This window comes from Stenella coeruleoalba (assembly GCF_951394435.1).
Source record: "Stenella coeruleoalba genome assembly, chromosome: 3".
Taxonomy (NCBI): Eukaryota; Metazoa; Chordata; class Mammalia; order Artiodactyla; family Delphinidae; genus Stenella; species Stenella coeruleoalba.
In genome coordinates, this window is record NC_137148.1 from 109,322,457 (window position 1) to 109,344,524 (window position 22,068).

The 22,068-nt window shown below is 39.2% G+C and overlaps 1 protein-coding gene across 1 annotated transcript in view; it reads left to right on the forward strand.

Moving 5' to 3' along the window:
- The window catches only part of SLC22A4 (solute carrier family 22 member 4), a 49,340-nt gene extending 28,210 nt beyond the window's left edge, over positions 1–21,130 (forward strand). Inside the window, exons 5-10 of the mRNA XM_079916825.1 lie at positions 849–975; positions 4,193–4,287; positions 12,718–12,932; positions 13,841–14,023; positions 16,188–16,323; positions 19,192–21,130. Of these exons, the coding sequence (XP_079772951.1) occupies positions 849–975; positions 4,193–4,287; positions 12,718–12,932; positions 13,841–14,023; positions 16,188–16,323; positions 19,192–19,267 (832 nt within the window). The 3' untranslated portion in view covers positions 19,268–21,130. The remainder of the gene's footprint in view (positions 1–848; positions 976–4,192; positions 4,288–12,717; positions 12,933–13,840; positions 14,024–16,187; positions 16,324–19,191) is intronic.
- Positions 21,131–22,068: the final 938 nt, after the last annotated feature.

A 22,068-nucleotide genomic window follows, 5' to 3' on the forward strand; every position in this document is an offset into this window, starting at 1 on the left:
ACTTAATACTGACAAATAAGTAAGGAAAACAAGAGCTGGCAGAAGATTGGCTAAGCAATTCTGAGAAATAAAGATTAGGAAAAAATAGAAAAATTAAAGTATAATAAAAATAAATAGAAATAGAAAAATTAGGAAAGAATATAAGTCAACCATGTTTGAGCATCAGTTAAAAATGTGGATAGATTGTGTAATAAAAAAATACGTTTCTAACTAACACAACATTGTTAATCAACTATACTCCAATATAAAAAAATTTTTTTAATGTTTCTAGGCATTAAAAAACTAAGACCACATTGGCTGTGGTCTGGTTTGGGTACTCACTGAGCTGAGAATCTGTTGAGAGCCATGCGGCAGCCCACAGGAAGGTGTCAGTGCACTTAACCTCCTCCTCTGACTGCAGGAAAAGCCTGAGAAACACAGATGCCCTCTTTTACCCAATAAACTTGTGAGCATCACCAGCTGGGCACCAGGGATTCTCCTAGGGATAGACACACTGAAAAGATACTAGACTGTGTTTCTTTTATGAGCCACACCGGCTATGAAGTTGTGGATGGTGTTCTCCAGGTGCCCTGGCTTAAACATACCCAGTTAATGTTACCCCTTATAGTGTGGCTCTGGCTTTAAGTACAACTAATGATCTGTCTTTTGATTTGATCATAACTTTGAAACTTGAAGGTGCTTTTATTTATTCCTACAAATAATGGAAATCTTATGAGGCCTCCCTCTTGATGTTCTTTAAAAAGACAAACTAGAATTTTACAAAATAAAAATGATTCGGGGGCAACTTACAGTTGATAGCATCAACCTTGCTACTGTGAAAAATTATAAAACATTCAAATGAATTTTAGGTTTATTCCTGAATCTCCCCGGTGGCTGATATCCCAGAGAAGATTTAGAGAAGCTGAAGATATCATCCAAAAAGCTGCAAAAATGAACAATGTAGCTGCCCCAGTGGTGGTTTTTAATCCTGTGGAGGTAAGGATTTGCACATGTTTCCTCCTGAGATCAGTTATGCATTCTTTTTCTTTCAAAGTCTTCTTTGAAAGAAGAAGTAAAATTTATTTATTTATTTGTTTGTTTTTGGCTGCGTTGGGTCTTTGTTGCTGCACACGGGCTTTCTCTAGTTGCAGCGAGTGGGGGCTGCTCTTCGTTGCAGTGCATGGGCTTCTCATTGCAGTGGCTTCTCTTGTTGCAGAGCACAGGCTCTAGGCACGCGGGCTTCAGTAGTTGTGGCACATGGGCTCAGTAGTTGTGGCTTGTGGGCTCTAGAGCGCAGGCTCAGTAGTTGTGGTGCACGCGCTTAGTTGCTCCATGGCATGTGGGATCTTCCCAGAACAGGGCTCGAACCCATGTCACGTGCATTGACAGGCGATTCTTAACCACTGTACCACCAGGGAATCCCCAGTTATGCATTCTTGATTATGGAATTTAATTTGATTCAATAGGTTTTTGAGTGCCTATTATGTACCAGGCACTGTTCAAGGCCTTAGAGACACAATGATGATGAAGTTCTGAGCCCTCCTCAAAGGGCTGTGCACCAATTAAGTACAATAATATATGTAAACTGCTTAGCATATAGCAAGTGTTGATTAAATATTAGTTCCCTTCCCTTTTGCAAGTTTATCTCCAACTTTTTATTGGTCTTGCTCCACACCATTGATGCAGCTACATACTGGTGATTTTTGAATGTCCAGATTAAGAGGGAAAAATGTGTTTGAGGGGTATTCCACCCATGGGCTCCCCACTGTACTCTGAATCTTACCAAATTCTGCTGGGGAAGCTGTACATGTCTTTAGTCTTGCTGTGTTGTGTCTAGAACCTTAAGGCCTGAGAGCACAGGCTGGAGGATTCACCCCTGCAGGCAGGAGGCCACGAGGAAAAGCAGATATTCAGTGGAAGCAGATTCACTTCCTGCCAGTCAGTGAGGATTCAGTGTCCTTGGCCATGCCTCGTCAGCTCCTAGAGAAAACAAGAAAAATTAGAGACACAAGGAGCATAGAATGTAACCAAGAGTGTTAAGAGGATTAGATGGAAGGTAAGTGATGACATGAAGGAGGAAGTCCCCAAGGAGTGGACACTGTGAGCCAGCAAGAAAGGGAGTAGAGTGACTCAGAGCTGAAGAGGCAGGTCCAAACAAGGGAGGACACTTAGATGGATGGAGAGGATGGGGCAATGGCACTCCTGGCCAGAGGGTCAGGAACTGCTCAGGACACCTCAAGAAGACTATATGCTTCTTAGTCTTTATGCTTGCCCTACCCCAGGACTTTGGAGGGTGGCGAGCACGCCAGTGCTCCACCCTGAGAGCTTCCTCCATTCCTGGCCTTTGCGACCTCTGACAGAAACAGATACCCTGGTGATGGCTGGCAGATTAATTACAGTGGCTATGAGCCCAAGCTCTCAGAGGGCTGCCAGAACAAATATGTCTTAATCCTTTGCTCTTCAGATCAAGAATTCCATTCCCAGCCTTGGTCAATATAACTGGATGCCTGATCCACAGGTCCTGTCTGTGCCTGGTACCACTCCCAGAACCTTCCAGGAGGACTGCTAGTTCCCAGTAGTTTATGCAGGGGCTTTCTTTGTTGGGATAACAGTGTTATACTGCCAGGGGCATGTTCTAGAATTGTACACTCCACGTAGTGCAGAAGCAAAAAGGTAACATGGCTGTGAGCTGAATGAGGAGGTGTCTGTTTTTGGAAAGAAGGATGCTAATATTTGGGAAGCACCTGCTACAAGGGCAGGTCTGGCACTCTTCCTTCCTTTGTAGTAAAAATTCCTTCCTCAGCCTCTTACTGAACACACATAATAGGGCCACAGAGTCATTGTACTTTATCCTGAGGAGATGAAAGGCTCCACCTCAGAGCCCTGTAACTTTTTAGTTTCAATTCTTTTTTTTAAATTGAAGCATAGTTGATTTACAATATTGTGTTAGTTTCAGGTGTACAGGAAATTGATTCAGTTATATATACATTTTTTTTCAGATTATTTTTCACTATAGGTTATTAAAAGTTATTGACTGTAGTTCCCTATGCTATATAGTAAATCCTTGTTGCTTACCTATTTCATGTATAGTAGTTTGTATCTGTTAATCCCATAACTCCTAATTTATCCCTCCCACCCTCCTTCCTTTTGCCGTTGGTAATCATAAGTTTGTTTTCTATGTCTGTGAGTCTGTTTCTGTTTTGTATGTAGATTCATTTGTATTATTTTTTTGATTCCACATATAAGTTATATAATATTTGTCTTTCTCTGTTTGACTTATTTCACTAAGTGTCATATTCTTTAGATCCATCCATGTTGCTGCATATGACAATATTTCATTCTTTCTTATGACTAGTATTCTATTGTACATGTATACCATATCATCTTGAGCCAGTCATCTGTTAATGGGCACTTGAGTTGTCTCCGTGTCTTGGCTATTGTAAATAGTGTATTGATAGTTTCAATTCTAATAAGCTTGATTATCTAGATTCCTAACACATGACAAGTTAACTTCAGTAAATTAAAAGTAAAGGAAGGAAGCCCATCAACAGCGGTATGAAATTGCCACCAACCACTGACAGCTCACATCTTTTCCTCAATGGTGCAGTAATTATAGTAATAGTTAAAATGTATGGGGCATCTACCATGGTTCAAGTACTATGCTAAGATTTATATATATGATCTCATTTAATCTTCTCAACTCTTGATTATTATACCCATTTTACAGAGAGGTAAACTGAGGCTCATAGAGGATAAATAGTAACTTGCCCAAGGTCCCCTAGTTAACCCATGTGTGTTCTGACACTGAAACAACAACAGGACAAGTATGAAAAGCAGATATGGACCTCAAGGCAGTTTGGGTCTATATGGCGCTACCCACTCAACAGGCCCTAATGCTCAGTGTGATTAAGGTCACCCATAATGATGCCCATGAGTCAAGGCAAGGCTGTGTTAGCAGTCAGGCTTTATATAAAGAGACAGTGAAGCCAATGTTATATATTTTAAAGGCTTCTGTCTAAAATGGGCCACAAACATTTTTAAACGTTATAATAAGCATCATATATTTAGATGCCCTTATTCCCTGCAAATTCCAGACTTCTGAGCATGTTGAAAGTGATGTGAGACATACATGCATAAGAATATATTGTCATAGCCAAATATACTTCCTCACCACCTCTCAATTTCATGGTTATGTGCATTACTTTAACAACAGGAGGTAACCCCCGTGAAGCAGGAGAAAGTTTTCATTCTGGACCTGTTCAGGACTCGGAATATTGGCACAATAACAATTATGTCCTTGCTGCTATGGTAAGTAATAAGAGATCTGGAAATGCGACATACAGAATGTAAATATACAATTGATTTTCTTTAATTCAGGGGATAAGGTCAAGGCCTGGGTCTTCCTGAGGCAAAATTAAAATTTTAGAATTCTAAGTTATTTGGAAAGGCTTCAATTTAATTCATGGAACTGGATACTGAAAAAAAATGTCACAGGGAACAATATTTAGGTCTGCAATACTGTGACCCCCTGGGAAATCGTTCCCTGCTCCTCCTAGAGTTACTGAGATTAAAACTAATGATGTCCCTGATGCCTGAAGCTGAGACGCTAATTCAGCTCCTGCTTCCAGAAGCTATACTGACAATTAATCAGTGAAGTTAGAACACCCTGAATCCCCACTGCCTGCATTGGAGTTTTGACAAGCTTTTTATACTTGCTCATAGGAATCTACCGAGTGATTTTAAGGCCTAGAAATAACGAACTGACTTTGTAGGCAAGATTTAATAATGTATCTGCCAAGAAATTAGGAAGAAGACAAAAAGAACATGCCTACCCCATGATGGCAACACAAAAAATGACGGTAATCAGAACAGGTAGAAGATGGTGGTGTGGAAGGATGCAGAGTTCGCGTATCCTCACAACTACAGCGTCTGCCAGATGGTGGTGGGGGACCCCAACACCCAAGGAGATGGGAAGAACCCCCAAGCGCACCAGTAGAACATGGGAGGACTGAGCGGGAGAAGGAGAAGTGGAGGCCGGACAGGACTGGCACCCCTGAGGGGTGGCTCAGAGTTGGGGAGAGGTTCCCACGCCTGGAGGGACCCTCGGGGGCTTGGATCAGGGGGAGCACACCCAGCGTTTCCCCTGCCGAATGGGCTGGGGAAGTCTGCCCAGCTCTCGGGCCAGGTCCTATGCTCTCAGAGGTCCCCTCCAGGCTGGGTTGGTCCTGGGGGTGTAGGAGGGAGGCTGGAAGAGAACAGGAGAGGCAGGTGGAAGGGGCCCTCCAGGATGGGAGAAGCAAGAGAGGAGCAGAGGGTATTTGCCCTACCCAGTCGAGCCCAGGAAGCCTGCTGGGCTCCCAGGTGGGTTCCCCCACCCTCTGAGACCAGAGGCGATGGGCACGCCTAAGCCCCTTCTTCTCTGTTGAGCCTAAGCCCCACCCCCAGTGCCCCCCAGGGCCTTTTCCAGCCCTGTGGGTCCTAAGCATAGGCCCTGCGCACTGCCCAAAACTTGCCCCTGCTTAGGCCCTGACCTCCACAGCCAAGGCCTTTTCCACCTTTTTTTTTTGGTCCATCTCTTTTTTAATATCATGGTTCTGTTTTACCTTCTGGCTGTTGTTTCACCTATATTTTTATTTTTATATTTTTTCTAACATATCTGTCAGTCTCCTAGTCTAATTTTATTTTCTACTTTGTTATTGTATTTTTTTTTTTTTTTTGCCACACCACGCAGCTTGCGGGATCTTGGTTCACGACCCAGGGGTCGGGCCGAAGCTCCTGTGGTGGGAGCTCCAAGTCCGAACCACTGGACAAACAGAGAACCTCAGACCCCAGGGTATATTCATTGCAGTGAGGTCTCCTGGAGGTCCTCATCTCAGCACCAAGACCCAGCTCTACCCAACAGCCTACAAACTCCAGTGTTGGAAGCCTCAGGCCACACAACCAGTAAGACAGGAACACAATCCCAGTCATAAAAAAAAGGAAAAAAAATGAGACAGCAAAAAAATATGTCACAGATGAAGGAGCAAGGTAAAAACCTACAAGACCAAATAAATGAAGAGGAAATAGGCAATCTACCTGAAAAAGAATTCAGAGTAATGATAGTAAAGATGATTCAGAATCTCAGAAATAGAATGGAGGCACAGATTGAGAAAATACAAGAAATGTTTAACAAAGATCTAGAAGAACTAAAGAACAAACAAACAGATGAGCAACACAGTAACTGAAATGAAAAATGCACTAGAAGGAATCAATAGCAGAATAACTGAGGCAGAAGAACGAATAAGTGAGCTGGAAGACAAAATGGTGGAAGTAACTGCCGAGAAGCAGAATAAAGAAAAAAGAATGAAAAGAATTGAAAACAATCTCAGAGACCTCTGGGACAACACTAAACTCAGCAACATTCTAATTATAGGGGTCCCAGAAGAAGAAGAGAAAAAGAAAGGATCTGAGAAAATATTTGAAGAGATTATAGTGGAAAACTTCCCTAACATGGGAAAGGAAATAGTCACCCGAGTCCAGGAAGTACAGAGAGTCCCATACAGGGTAAACCCTAGGAGAAACACACCAAGACACACATTAATCAAACTAACAGAAATTAAATTCAAAGAAAATATATTAAAAGCAGCATGGGAAAACCAAAAAATAACATACAAAGGAATCCCCATGAGGTTATCAGCTGATTTTTCAGCAGAAACTGCAGGTCAGAAGGGAGTGGCAGGATATACTTAATGTGATGAAAGAGAAAAACCTACAACCAGGATTACTCTATCTGGCAAGGATCTCATTCAGATTCGATGGAGAAATCAAAAGCTTTTCAGACAAACAAAAGCTAAGAGAATTCAGCACCACCAAACCAGCTTTACAACAAATGCTAAAGAAACTTCTCTAGGCAGGAAGCACAGTGAAGAAAAAGACCCACAAAAAAAAAACTCAGGGGCTTTCCTGGTGGCGCAGTGGTTGAGAGTCCACCGGCCAATGCAGGGGATGCGGGTTTGTGCCCCGGTCTGGGAAGATCCCACATGCCGCGGAGCGGCTGGGCCCGTGAACCATGGCCGCTGAGCCTGCGCGTCTGGAGCCTGTGCTCCGCAATGGGAGAGGCCACAACAGTGAGAGGCCCGCGTACTGCAAAAAAAAAAAAAAAAAAAAAAAGCAACAAACTCAAAACAATTAAGAAAATGGTAATAGGAACATACATATCGATAATAACCTTGAATGTAAATGGATTAAATGCCCCAACCAAAAGACACAGACTGGCTGAATGGATACAAAAACAAGCTGTCTACAAGAGACCCACTTCTTGACCTAGGGACACATAAAGGCTGAAAGCGAAGGGATGGAAAAAGATATTCCATGCAAATGGAAATCAAAAGAAAGCTGGAGTAGCAATACTCATATCAGATAAAATAGACTTTAAAATAGACTGTTACAAGAGATAAGGAAGGACACTACATAATGATCAATGGATCAATCCAAGAAGAAGATATAAAAATTATAAATGTTTATGCACCCAACATAGGAGCACCTCAATACATAAGGCAAATGCTAACAACCATGAAAGGGGAAATTGACAGTAACACAATAATAATAGGGAACTTTAACACCCCATTTACACCAATGGACAGATCATCCAAACAGAAAATAAATAAGGAAACACAAGCTTTAAATGACACAATAGACCAGATAGATTTAATTGATATTTATAGAACATTCCACCCAAAAGTGGCAGAATACACTTTCTTCTCAAGTGCACGTGGAACATTCTCCAGGGTAGATCACATCTTGGCTCACAAATCAAGCCTTGGAAAATTTAAGAAAACTGAAATCGTATCAAGCATCTTTTCTGACCACAATGCTATGACATTGAAAATCAATTACAGGAAAAAAACTGTAAAAAACACAAATACATGGAGGCTAAACAGTACGCTACTAAATGACCAAGAGATCACTGAAGAAATCAAAGAAGAAATAAAAAAAATACATAGAAACAAATGACAATGAAAACACAACGACCCAAAACCTATGGGACGCAGCAAAAGCAGTTCTAAGAGGGAAGTTTATAGCAATTCAATCTCACCTCAAGAAACAAGAAAAATCTCAAATAAGCAATCTAACCCTACACCTAAAGCAACTAGAGAAAGAAGAACAAAGAAAATGCAAAGTCAGTGGAAGGAAAGAAATCATAAAGATCACAGCAGAAATAAATGAAATAGAAATGAAGAAAACAATAGCAAAGATCAATAAAACTAAAAGCTGGTTCTTTGAGAAGATAAACAAAATTGATAAACCCCTAGCCAGCCTCATCAAGAAAAAAAGGGAGAGGACACAAATCAATAAAATTAGAAATGAAAAAGGAGAAATCACAACTGAAACCACAGAAGCACAAAGAATTATAAGAGACTACTACAAACAACTATATGCCAATAAAATGGACAACCACAAAGAAATGGACAAATTCTTGGAAAGATACAATTTTCCAAGACTGAACCAGGAAAAATTAGAAAATATACACAGACCTATCACAAGTAATTAAATTGAAACTATAATTAAAAGTCTTCGAACAAACAAAAGTCCAGGGCCAGATGGCTTCACAGGCGAATTGTATTAAACATTTAGAGAAGAGCTAACACTGATCCTTCTCAATCTCTTCCAAAAAATTGCAGAGGGAGGAACACTCCCAAATTCATTCTACGAAGCCACCATACCCTGATACCAAAACCAGAAAAATATATCACAAAAAAAGAAAATTATACACCAATATCACTGATGAACATAGATGCAAAAATCCTGAACAAAATACTAGCAAACAGAATCCAACAACATATTAAAAGGATCATACACCATGATCAAGTGGGATTTGTCCCAGGGATGCAAGGATTCTTCAATATATGCAAATCAATCAATGTGATACACCATATCAACAAATAAAGGAGTAAAAACCATATGATCATCTCAACAGATGCAGAAAAAGCTTTTGACAAAATTCAACACCGATTTATGATAAAAACTCTCCAGAAAATGGGCATAGAGGGAACCTACCTCAACATAATAAAGGCCACATATGTCAAACCGACAGCAAACATCATACTCCATGGTGAAAAATTGAAAGCATTTCCACTAAGATCAGGAACAAGACAAGGATGTCCACTCTCACTACTCTTATTCAACGTGGTTTTGGAAGTCCTAGCCGTGGCAATCAGAGAAGAAAAAGAAATAAAAGGAATACAAATTGGAAAAGAAAAAGTAAAACTGTCACTGTTTGCAGATGACATGATACTATACATAGAAAATCCTAAAGATGCCACCAGAAAACTACTAGAGCTAATCAATGAATTTGGTAAGGTTGCAGGATGCAAAATTAATGCACAGAAATCTCTGGCATTCCTATATACTAACAATGAAAAATCAGAAAGAGAAAGAGAAATTAAGGAAACAATCCCATTTACCATCACAACAAAAATAATAAAATACCTAGGAATAAACCTGCCTAAGGAGGCGAAAGACTTGTACTTAGAAAACTATAAAACTCTGATGAAAGAAATCAAAGATGACATAAACAGATGGAGAAATATACCATGTTCTTGGATTGGAAGAATCAATATTATGAAAATGTCTATGCTACCCAAAGCAATCTACAGATTCAATGCAATCCCTATCAAACTACCAATGGCATTCTTCACAGAATTAGAGCAAAAATTTTACAATTCGTATGGAAACACAAAAGACCCTGAAAAGCCAAAGCAATCTTGAGAAAGAAAAACAGAGCTGGAGGAATCAGGCTCCCTGACTTCAAACTATACTACAAAGCTACAGTAATCAAGGCAGTATGGTACTGGCACAAAAACAGAAATATAGATCAATGGTACAGGATAGAAAGCCCAGAGATAAACCCATGCACATATGGTCACCTAATTTACAACAAAGGCAGCAAGAACATAAAATGTAGAAAAGACAGCCTCTTCAATAAGTGGTGCTGGGAAAACTGGACAACTACAGTAAAAGAATGAAATTAGAACACTACCTAATGCCATACACAAAAATAAACTCCAAATGGATTAAAGACCTAAATGTAAGACCAGACACTATAAAACCCTTAGTGGAAAACATAGGAAAAACACTCTTTGACATAAACCACAGCAAGATCTTTTTTGACCCACCTCCTAGAGTAATGGAATGAAAAACAAAAATAAACAGATGGGACCTAATGAAACTTAAAAGCTTTTGCACAGCAAAGGAAACCATAAACAAGATGAAAAGACAACCCTCAGAATGGGAGAAAATATTTGCAAATTAAATGACAGACAAAGGATTAACCTCCAATGTATACAAACAGCTTATGGAGCTCAATATCAAAAAAACAAACAACCCAATCCAAAAATGAGCAGAAAACCTAAATAGACATGTCACCAAAGAAGACATACAGATGGCCAAGAGGCACGTGAAAAGATGCTCAACATCACTAATTATTAGAGAAATGCAAATCAAAAGTGCAATGAGTTATCACCTCACACCAGTCAGAATGGCCGTCATCAAAAAATCTAGAAACAATAAATGCTGGAAAGGGTGTGGTGAAAAGGGAACCCTCCTGCACTGTTGGTGGGAATGTAAATTGATACAACCACTATGGAGAATAGCATGGAGGGTCCGTAAAAATCTAAAAATAGAACTACCACATGACCCAGCAATCCCACTACTGGGCATATACCCTGAGAAAACCATAATTCAAAAAGAGACATGCACCACAATGTTCATTGCAGCACTATTTACAATAGCCAGGACATGGAACCAACCTAAGTGTCCATCATTGGATGAATGGATAAAGAAGATGTGGCACATATATACAGTGGAATATTACTCAGCCATAAAAAGAAACGAAATTGAGTTATTTGTAGTGAGGTGGATGGACATAGAGTCTGTCGTACAGAGTGAAGTAAGTCAGAAAGAGAAAAATGAATACAGTATGATAACACATATGTATGGAATCTAAAAAAAAAAATGGTACTGATGAACCTAATGGCAGGGCAGGAATAACGATATAGACATGGAGAATGGACTTAAGGACATGGGGTGGGGAGGGGGAAGCTGGGGAGAAGTGAGAGTAGCATCAACATATATACACTACCAAATGTAAAATATATAGCTAGTGGGAAGCAGCTGCATAGCACAGGGAGATCAGCTCCGTGCTTTGCGATGACCTAGAGGGGTGGGACAGGGAGGGTGGGAGGGAGGCTCAAGAGGGAGGGGATATGGGGATATATGTATGCATATGGCTGATTCACTTTGTTGTACAACAGAAACTAACACAGTATTGTGAAGCAGTTATACTCCAGTAAAGATCTATTTAAAAAAAAAAAGATTACATAGCATTAAAAAAAAAAAAGAACTAGTAGCCTCCTGCTGCAGCTAGTCTAATTTTAGAGCCATCTTGTATTGCAATTAGAAGTCATCAATGACAGAGTTTATGCCCCTGAATTAAGCAAGTGTGTCCTGGGCATGTGGCTTTCATCACAGTAGATCTCCTTAGTTCTTACATGTCATCAGGTATCACTGATGCAAATGTACCTTGAGCAGTGGCACTACTGAGCCAATAATAAACTAATCACTAATTTTATCTAAGCTGCTCTTATTACCAAATGTGGAAAATCACTAAGATCCCAGAGCAATAAAGTTTCATTTTTTGTTTTGTTTTGGATTAGCCCTTGTGCTACCCAACTTAGTAGAGTATGTGTAAAAAGATCCGACATTGTTCCTGAAAACATTTTTCAGGTGTCCTCTGCTTTTCAGTCATGTTGATAATAAGTGCATTTCTGCACAGGGGAGTTTGCATAGTGTAGTGTTTTTTCCACAGAGAAACTTTTATGTGGACGTTAACTATAATGACAGGATATGCAGTGTGCACTCTGTGATACCTTTTATGGGACTTTCACTTTCTTCCCTACTAAAGTGAGTTTTACTAAATCAATTGGAATTTACTATTAGTGGATCCCACAGTATTACCTATATTTCTTCTTCTCCTCCTCCTCCTCCCCCTCCCCTTTGCCTTCCTCTCCTTCTCCTTCTTATTCTTTGGCGGGGGAAATGACATATGGATTTTATGTTCACTGATGTGACTGACATTCTTTCTTCAAATAATAGCTCTGAAGGAATGAGAATATACAAACTCTCCTATTGAAACTTGAAATTAACTAGATTAGGATAGTATTCTTGAATATTGGTATATCTAGACTAGTGCTGTCCAATAGAACTTTCTGCAATGATGAAAATGTTTTATATCTTTTTTGTCCCTTATGGTAGCCACTAGCTGCATGTGGCCACTAAACAATTGAAGTGTGGCTAGTGCCAAAGTGAGGGACAAAATTTTAAATTTTATTTAATTTATTTACTTTTTCTTTTTTTTTTTTTTTTTTGGCCACGCTGGGTCTTAGTTGCAGCACGCGGGATCTTTGTTGCTGTGTGCGGGATCTTTAGTTGCGGCATGTGGGCTCTTAGTTGCAGCATGAGGGCTCTTAGCTGCAGCATTCGGGATCTAGTTCCCTGACTAGGGATTGAACCCTGGCCCCCTGCATTGAGAGCACAGGGTCTTAACCACTGGGCCACCAGGGAAATCCCTAATTTATTTACTTTTAAATAGCCATATGTGGCTATTTGTAAGACAGCAACATCTAGACAATTTCCTGACCATCATGAAATTGTAAAGAGACTCAAGCCAGCCTTTTGTCATTTTTGTCTTTTGTCTTTCAGGATGGTCACCTCAGTAGGTTACTTTGCTCTGTCTCTCAACACTCCTAATTTACATGGAGATGCCTACCTGAACTGTTTCTTCTCTGCCTTGATTGAAGTTCCAGCTTACATTACAGCCTGGCTGCTACTTCGAACCCTACCCAGGCGTTATGTCATATCTGGAGTACTGTTCTTGGGAGGAGGTGTGCTTCTCTTAATTCAGCTGGTGCCTGCAGGTAAGAAGTTATCCAATATTAACAGCTTACCAGAAAAGATCCACACCTTGACAGGGCTAATTATTAGTCCCTGTTCCCTATTTATGTAGCCTTTACATCATAAGTCATTCTTAAGTCAGTTATACAAGTGATAACTAACTCTGTGATTTCCCATGTTCAAAATTACTCCCTTCAAATAGTTAAGAGTTAACCTTAGAGAATCAGAAATCACCACCTGAGAAGGAAGAGTAATGCTCCCAGTCATCCCCTTCACAGAAACATTCACCTAAACCCTCAAACCTCTTTCTGAGTCATAATCCCAATTCCCAATTTCTTGGTACTTTCTTGGTATTTTCAAACCTTCTCTCTGATGTGTATATTCAAGTGTTAGAGTTGGTAGTACATACCAGTTCCAGTATAAATTCAGTGATTTTTATGGTCTGTAATCTTTAAGTAGTTAGAGAGCACATGAAAAGATATATGCTTCTCTTTTCCCCTTATGTCTAACTTTCTCATATTGTTAAAATGTTAAGTCAACAGATTTTTGATATATAGTACTATGTATAGAAATATATATTTCTTAATAGTAATAAACAGGATAAAAATGATTGGTCCTTCTCTTCGAAGATTAAACTTAACTGTATTAACATGCTAACAACTGACTATGAAACTGTTGTAATAAATAAAGGTGGACAAGGTCACAGAATGCATAAATGATCTAGAATAACAGAAGAGTGAAGCTCAAAGCAACCCTTCACGCTCCATCTTTGTCCATGTCCAATTAGTAAGGCTTTGAAGAGACTGTATAATTTGGGGAGTATCTTTAGATTATAAAACATTCCTATACAAGCAAAAAGGACAATTCAAGCAACTGTTAAGAAAGTATCACTTCTAAAAGCACCTCTGTTTACACTGGATCTCTTTTCCAGATTACAACTTCTTGTCCATTGGTCTGGCCATGTTAGGAAAATTCGGGATCACCTCTGCCTTCTCCATGCTGTACGTCTTCACTGCAGAGCTCTACCCAACCCTGGTCAGGAACATGGCTGTGGGGGTCACATCCATGGCCTCCAGAGTGGGCAGCATCATTGCTCCCTACTTTGTTTACCTTGGTGAGATGCTTCTTATAAGTCTATTCTTTTTTTAAATATAAAAGTAATAGGTTTTCATTATGAAAAATGCAAACAGCATAGAAAGTACTGGAAAAAGCACAAGTTCACCTCTACTCTCTTAGTTCCCCAAATCACAGCCCTCAGAGGAACTACTATTAACAGTTTGGTGAGTAGCCCTTCAGACATTTCATTTTGCACTATATATATATATATATATATATATATATATATATATATATATATATATATATATATATATTTAAACACACAAAATGATATCATAAATATTGTTTCACAACTTTTTTTAAACTTAACATTGTATCAGAATATTTTGCCATATCCGTATATATAGCTCTTTTAGTTAGTACATAGACTTCCAATGTATGTATACACATTATTTATTTAACCAGGTTCATGGATGAACATTTAGGCCATTTCAGAGTTTTTGTTACCATACATAACACTGCAGTGAACATTCCTCTACGGCCCCCACAGCCTTTGTATATTTGGATCAATAGATTGCTGGAGCAATTTAAAAATTTCATAGATATCGCCAAATTGACCTCTAAATACTATACCAGTTTACAATCCAACTATCAATATATGAGAGTGCCTGTTTCTCCATATCCTTACCAACAATGGGGATTATCCAATTTTTTAATCATTGATAGTCTGTTACATGAAAAACGGATATCATTGTTGCTTTCATTTCCTTTTCTTCAATTATGAATGAGGTTGAGCATTTTTTTCATATATTTATTGAAATTCTATTTATTTTTAAGAGATCTGACTGTTCATGTCTTTTCCCATCTTTCTAATGGTCCGTATCAAGTTTAGATATTTGATTTTGGGAGCTCTTTGTAATTGAAAAATTAGCCCTTTGTATATATATTATAAATATTTTTCCTAGTTTATTATTCCCACTTTGACTTCATGACTTTATTTGCATTGCTGGCAATTTTAGCTTTTATATGATCGAATTTATCAATCTGGAATAACACCACAGAGGGGCTTTAGTGGGATGTTCAGTGGATCTAGGATCTGGCACTCCAAGCTAAACCTCATCAAGAACTCTACTGGCGAGAGATGTAGACACAGCTCCTTATTCTTCCTAGTCATCCATTGGTTACCTACTAGTTCAAACATACACACATACACATCCCCAAAGACATATGTGAATTCTCAGAAAAGGTATACTCTAAATCCTTACAGAGAGAGACATTTTCCACACAGCTGCCCTGAACACCTGAGAAAGTACATTATTATATAGAATGGTGTCGTTTCCCCTTTGTTCTTCCCTATACTTTCAAACCATGCCCATATGGTCTAATGGTGGACCATTGGTACATAAGAAATGGAGAAGTCTGAGAAAGAACTTTGTATTCCACAGTAGTGGCTCCTGTTGGTGACACAGAGGCCTCAGAGAAGCTTCAAAATTGATATTTTTTTGTCAAATAAAATTCTTGGGTGTGTTATTCCTCTGTAATCTCTGTATACAGAAGGGAAGCAAGATGAGGATCTATTATTCCCCTGTCTGAGTAACACCACATAAAGAAGAGGTGGAGTGGTTCTTCCAATTACATGTAAAACCAAGACATATAAATGCTGCAAAAAGAAACCACAGTGCCTGACATTTATTGATTTAAATTGGATTGAATATATTAATTAGGTTCTTTTAAGAGTCTCACAGCTCTGTGGACCAAGATTTCCACAGGAGCCTACTGGTTTGGGCAAAAGCAAAGGTCATATCAGTCATAACAGCCAGTAGGTGTCCCTGCAACATCCTGGTCAACCTCTTTCCCCTTGGTGTCCTCCCACCCCCCATCTCCAATGACCTCTACCTTAAGAGGAGAACTTTGGTAGGCAAAAATTTCTATCAAAGGAACATTTATCACACATGATTAAGTAGTAGCTTAGAGAATGCCAGTTGACGTGAAAGACCTTATGATAATGCAAAATTGAGTAGGTGAATGATTATGGAAATTCGGAGGCAATGACATCTGCCAAACAGAAACTGTGGTATTTTGCACACTTTTTTTCTTCTGTAAATATTCAGGTTTAAAACTGCTCTCAAATACTGTTTGCCACCTTTACAAAATGATTCTCAAGAGCATCTGGAGAAACCCTGTATCTAATTGATGTTCTTATGTCCTGTGCCTTACAGGTGCTTACAACAGAGTTCTGCCCTACATCCTCATGGGCAGCCTGACTGTCCTGATTGGAATCATCACTCTTCTCTTCCCTGAAAGTTTTGGAATGACTCTACCAGAGACCTTAGAGCAGATGCAGAAAATGAAATGGTAAGTGGAACTTTAAAAAATGGTATCAGAATTCCTCAGAAAGAATAAACATGAAAGAATAAATAGGAAAATTCTGAAAAGAAAGTGTAATAAGTGGAAAGTAGCTCTATCAGATAATAAAGGATATTATTAAGCAATGGTAATTAAAACAATATGATGGTGGTAGAAGAAAAGAAATCACTGGAATGGAATAGAGTTCAGAATTAAATGAAGAAAATATGAGAATTCAGTGTGTGATAACAAGTAGCAATTCAAAATCAGTGGGGAAAATTTAGATTATTCAGTAAAAGGTGTTAGAACATTCAACCAGCCATTTTGGCTAAATAAAAAGCTTAACTCTTACTTCAAAATACATCAGGATAGGGCTTCCCTGGTGGCGCAGTGGTTGAGAGTCCGCCTACTGATGCAGGGGACGTGGGTTTGTGCCCTGGTCCAGGAAGATCCCACATGCCGTGAAGCGGCTGGGCCCATGAGCCATGGCTGCTGAGCCTGCGCGTCCGGAGCCTGTGCTCCGCAGTGGGAGAGGCCACGACAGTGAGAGGCCCGCATACCACACACACACAAAAAAAACACATCAGGATAAATTCCAGAAAGATTAAAAATTGAGAACTGAAAATATAAAGTGATAAATGTAGCAGAAGAAAACATAAATATTTTTATAACCTTAGAAGGCCTTTCTAAGCATATTATGAAAAGCAAAGAGCCATAAAGGAGAAGATTGATATATCTGATTATGTAATTTTAGAAATTGTTGGTACAGCAAAAACGAAACCATAAATTAGAACAAAGGTCAACAAAGCAGGGGAAAAATATTTGCCACACACAATGTAGACATAGAGTTAATAAATTTAAGATGCAAGAAGCTCTTAGAGATCAGTGGGAAAAAGACAAACAACTCAGAAAGAAAACTGGCAAAGGTCATGAACAAACAGTTTATAGAAAAGGAAATTTCAGTGGCAAATATATACATAAAAAAGAAATACTTGTCCATATTAATTAAAGCATAAAAAATGTCAATGTCATTTTTTGGCCTATGAGATTGTGCAAGGGTTTTCCTCCTGATATCAACCAATTCTGACACCAAATAGGTGTCCTATAATTTCATCCAATTTTGACTCTAATTACTCAGGGCTAGCATCAGACTCTACAGGTTAAAGGCTCACTCCCACAAGACAGCCTTCTCTTCAGATGCCAGCCACAAGTAATGGTTCCCCAAGGTTATCCACATTTCTGGCTATTGGGGAGGGGGAAATTTACCCTTTTACCCCTTTAAGGTCTTGTGGCTAAACTAATCATAAAATTGACACCAGTCAACAGGAGAAAAATAAACAAATTTTAATTCATTACACAGAGATCTCTCAGAAATAGGACCTAAGAAATGGCCAAAGCAGGAAGCTTTTACACTTTTTAGACAAAGAATAAATTTGAGAGGAATTGACAGGACAAAGAAACTTAGGTTTGAGTGCTTAATTAGTAAGGAATTTAAGCAGAGTTTGGGCTTGTGTAGTAAATTAGTAAAGAAGTAACAAGGTTTGTTTATAGAGATTTCTTGGCCCAGCCCTGGAATTCCCTGTCTTTGGTAATAAGGGTGTCCTTCTACCTCCATATGCAGGGATTGCACCTTTCACATGAGGGATTTATTCCCTGCTTTCAGGGGCACAGAGGAGGCCAGAGTTTCCTTTTGCATCAGCTGCTTCACAAGCAACTTCAATTAAAAATAATCAATATGCCATTGTGGCAAATTTTGGGGCAGCCTGCCCTGAGCTCCATCATGTCCAACTTGGCTACAAAGTCTGGTATTTCCACAACCCTCCTCTTCACATTCAGGAATTTGCTAGAATGACTCACAGAACTCAGGAAAACGTTTTACTTACTATTACTGGTTTGTTCTAAACAACACAAATGAACAGCCAGGGGGAGATGTACACAGGGTGAGGTCCAGAGGGGTCCAGAGCACAGGAGTCTCCGTTCCTGTGGAGTTGGGGAGCATCGCCATCCTGGCCCATGGATGTGTTGGCCAATACAGAAGCTCTCTGAACCCCAGTGTTTAGGGGATTTTATGGAAGTTTCATCACATAGGCATGATCAATATTGATTTGACCTCAGTCCCTCTCCCCTCCCTGGAGGCTGGAGGATGGGCTTCTAGTCAAGGCTTGGTCTTTCTAGCAACCAGCCTCCATCGTGAAACTATCTAGGGACCCACTGAGTCACCTCATTAGAATAAGAGGCAAGACACTATTACCCTTGTCACTCAGAAAATTACAAGGGATTTAGAAGCTCTATGTCAGGAACCAGGGACAAAAATCAAACATCTTTCTATGACATCATAGATTGGAAAACATTTAAAAGACTAATGGTACGGTAGGAGAAGTTTCGATTCTAGAGTGAAACTGCCTGGCCTCAAATCCCAAATCTACTGACTAAACTTGGGAAATTTGCTTACTTTTCACTAAACCTTAGTATTCCCATCTGTTATATGGAAATAGTTCATATGGCTTTTGTGATGTTATATAAGATAAAGTGTTTTTAGTGTGTAGCCATGATAAAAGTCTATATGTGAGTGGATTCTGATCCCAAACTGAACCTGTATAGTGAAAGATGCCCATTTTTTATAAGTTGTTTCTTCTAATGATAAAACTACTTCAATATCAACTTTAACTTACCAAGAACTTCATGCTTACCACTCTATTCTTTCCTCAGGAAAACTATAAAATCATAGAATACTAGCTCTAGACTCATGAGGTTCTTATTAGAGTTAAAATAATTACCTGTTCATTGACTGGAGAAATGTTTTTCAGTGTCAGTTTGGCATTTTGAGGAGGGGAGTCTTAAATATTTAATTTTCTTTAGCACTTATCTTATTTTCAGGTTCAGATATGGGAAAAAAACAAAAGATTCAATGGAGAAAGAAGAAAATCCCAAAGTTCTAATAACTTCATTCTGATAAAATTCCCACCCTATTTGGTGAACTGAAAAACAGATCCTAAGACTATGAAGACACTAAAGCCTTTCCTGATGAAATGGACTGCCTATGAAGATTAACACTAAAAATGGACCTTGCTATTAAGAAATGCTTGTCATATGGCAAACTCTGGACCACGCTTACAGATAAGCTCCTTATTTTAAAAAACAAACCATTTCCAGAAAGTCTTCCATACTAATTAATTCGATGAAATGGGTTTGTAGGATTTTTACAAAACGTGTTGGTCAAGGACTGGTAAATCCATATAAAGATTAACATGCATTTGCAAATACAAATACTATCCAAATTTTTAAAGAAGTCACTGAATTAACACAACTATCAGGCTTGGGTGTGTGTGTGTGAGTGAGTAAACCAGCAAGTTCAAAATTACAGTAGTTTTTGAAGTGAACTTATACACTGCTGTAGCCAAATGATTATAAGGAGTATTCCTATCCAGGAAATTTTATATACTACTTTGAGAGGAATTGATGACAGATATTAATAGCATTTTACAAGTGAAATGCAGCAAGAGATCAAGTAGCCTGGCTCAGATGGCCTGTCAGCCTTTAAGAAGGGAACCAAGGCAGTTCCTAGCTACAATTTCAGCAGCTATGGCTCACAGCCTATTGAATGGTCCACATTTGTGCTCTCTGTGAACACTTGACTAAGCTTTCTGTTCACTAAGACTGGCTTAAGAGACCTTTTTTTGGTAAATAGAGAATCAGGAAAACTGCAAACTAGTTAGATTGGTAGAGGTGGTTTGTGTGCCCCATAGCCAAGAGGGGTCAGCACCCAGGAAGAAGGCTGTCCAAGCCAAGAATCTGGAGAGCCTTTTAAAACAGTTCTTTCCCTTAATACATCCCTTCCTAAATCTCGTATGCAGTTGTATCCTCTTCAACCAGGGGTGCATCTGGTTCCAGGAATGAGCAAGGTAAAAGGTAAAAGCCACTAATGGGATAATGTATTAGCATAAACTCAGAAGATGAGTGTCAGCTCTGTGTCTCACCACATTTTAGGCATGCTGACATGATAACATAGCAAGAAGTTCATCCTGGAGACCTGGGCAGCATGCTTTCACCACGGGCAGCGCCTTTTGGAGCAGCACGTGACAAGCTACTGACCCTTTAACATATCAGTGCAACGGTGCACCTGTAGAATAGGCAGCCACTAGTTTTTAATATGCTGCTTGGTGGCATCATCTCCTAAAATTAATTATCCCCAAATGTAAATATTCACTATCTAAATATTTTTCAAAGGAACATTTGATGTAACATCTTGGTAAACAATCCTTATTTCTTTAAGATCTTTATCTGGAACTTTTCTGATTAACTCAGAATTTTTCTTTATATTGCCATATTTCTAACACATATTTTATATCCTACTGACACATTGATCCCACCTTTTGATTGTTACTTTAAAATCCAGTAGAATATCTTAGAATAGTTTATGCTTTGTCACTGGGGACTCAGGTGCACAGCTTCATCCACCCAGTGCCTTTATCTTCCCCACTGATGCGGCCTGTCTGGATCACCTTTCCACCTACCCTGCCAGACAGTAGTAGCTGCCTGTCCTGCAAAGAACAGGCCCTGCTGCCTTTCAGGAAGCGCTCCTTGAACTTCCTTCCCACCAGCAGCGACTGTTCACTCCTCTGTGCTCTTCTGGTACTTGTTACCTTCACTCAGTTGGGCTCTTGTCTAGTTGTCCCCCCCGACACACAACATGTCTATAAGCCTCCGGGAGGCCAGGGACCTAACTTTGCTTATCTTTTTATCTGTTGCAGTGCTGCTTACTGTAGTGCTTTCTTGCATGTAACAGGCATTTGAGGATATTCGTTTTAATTAAAATATTTTGTAACACTAGCGTGGTGAAAATGTTATGTTTGAAACATAGACACTTGAATTTTTAAACACCAAAGTATAAAATGCTCTTAAATCTTTTTCTAAATATAAAAAGTAAGGATGTGGACTTCCCTGGTGGCACAGTGGTTAAGAATCCACCTGCCAGTGCAGGGGACATGGGTTGCATCCCTGGTTCAGGAAGATCTCACATGCCACAGAGCAACTAAGCCCATGTGCCACAACTACTGAACCTGCACTCTAGAGCCTGCGAGCTACAACTACAGAGCCTGCGTGCCACAACTACTGAAGGCTGTGCACCTAGAGCCCATGCTCTGCAACAAGAGAAGCCACTGCAATGAGAAGCCTGTGCACCGCAACGAAGAGTAGCCCCTGCTCACCGCAACTAGAGAAAGCCCGCGCACAGCAATGAAGACCCAATGCAGTCAAAATTTTTAAAAATTAAACTAAATTTTTAAAAAAAAGTAAGGATGTGATAATTGCCTTTTACTGCTGTTTGTATGGGTGTTTTATATTTTATAATAGTAAGAGATGACTTTTTAAAATCTGTTTATAAAAAGGCAACAAGTATACAAATGAATTACCTCTTTGGTAGTTCAAAGACCAAGTAGATGAATACATGCCAAAATAGTATTCGATTAAATTCAAGATATATTCCTGATTTTTATAAACTACTTTTAAAATTAGGTCTACAAGGCAACTACCTGAACTTGCTTATGAATATCAGTCTCAGACTGACAGCCAATATTACACTGCATGTTAGAGTGTAACATGAAACACTGGAAGCATCCCATTAACAGTTTTATGGATACATGTTTTAACATCTTTTCAACATTTTTGGGTAAGTTTTAGTAACTATAATCATAATATAAAATATAGATAAGAAGTAAAACTATTAGAAAATAGACAAAATTATCAATATTACAA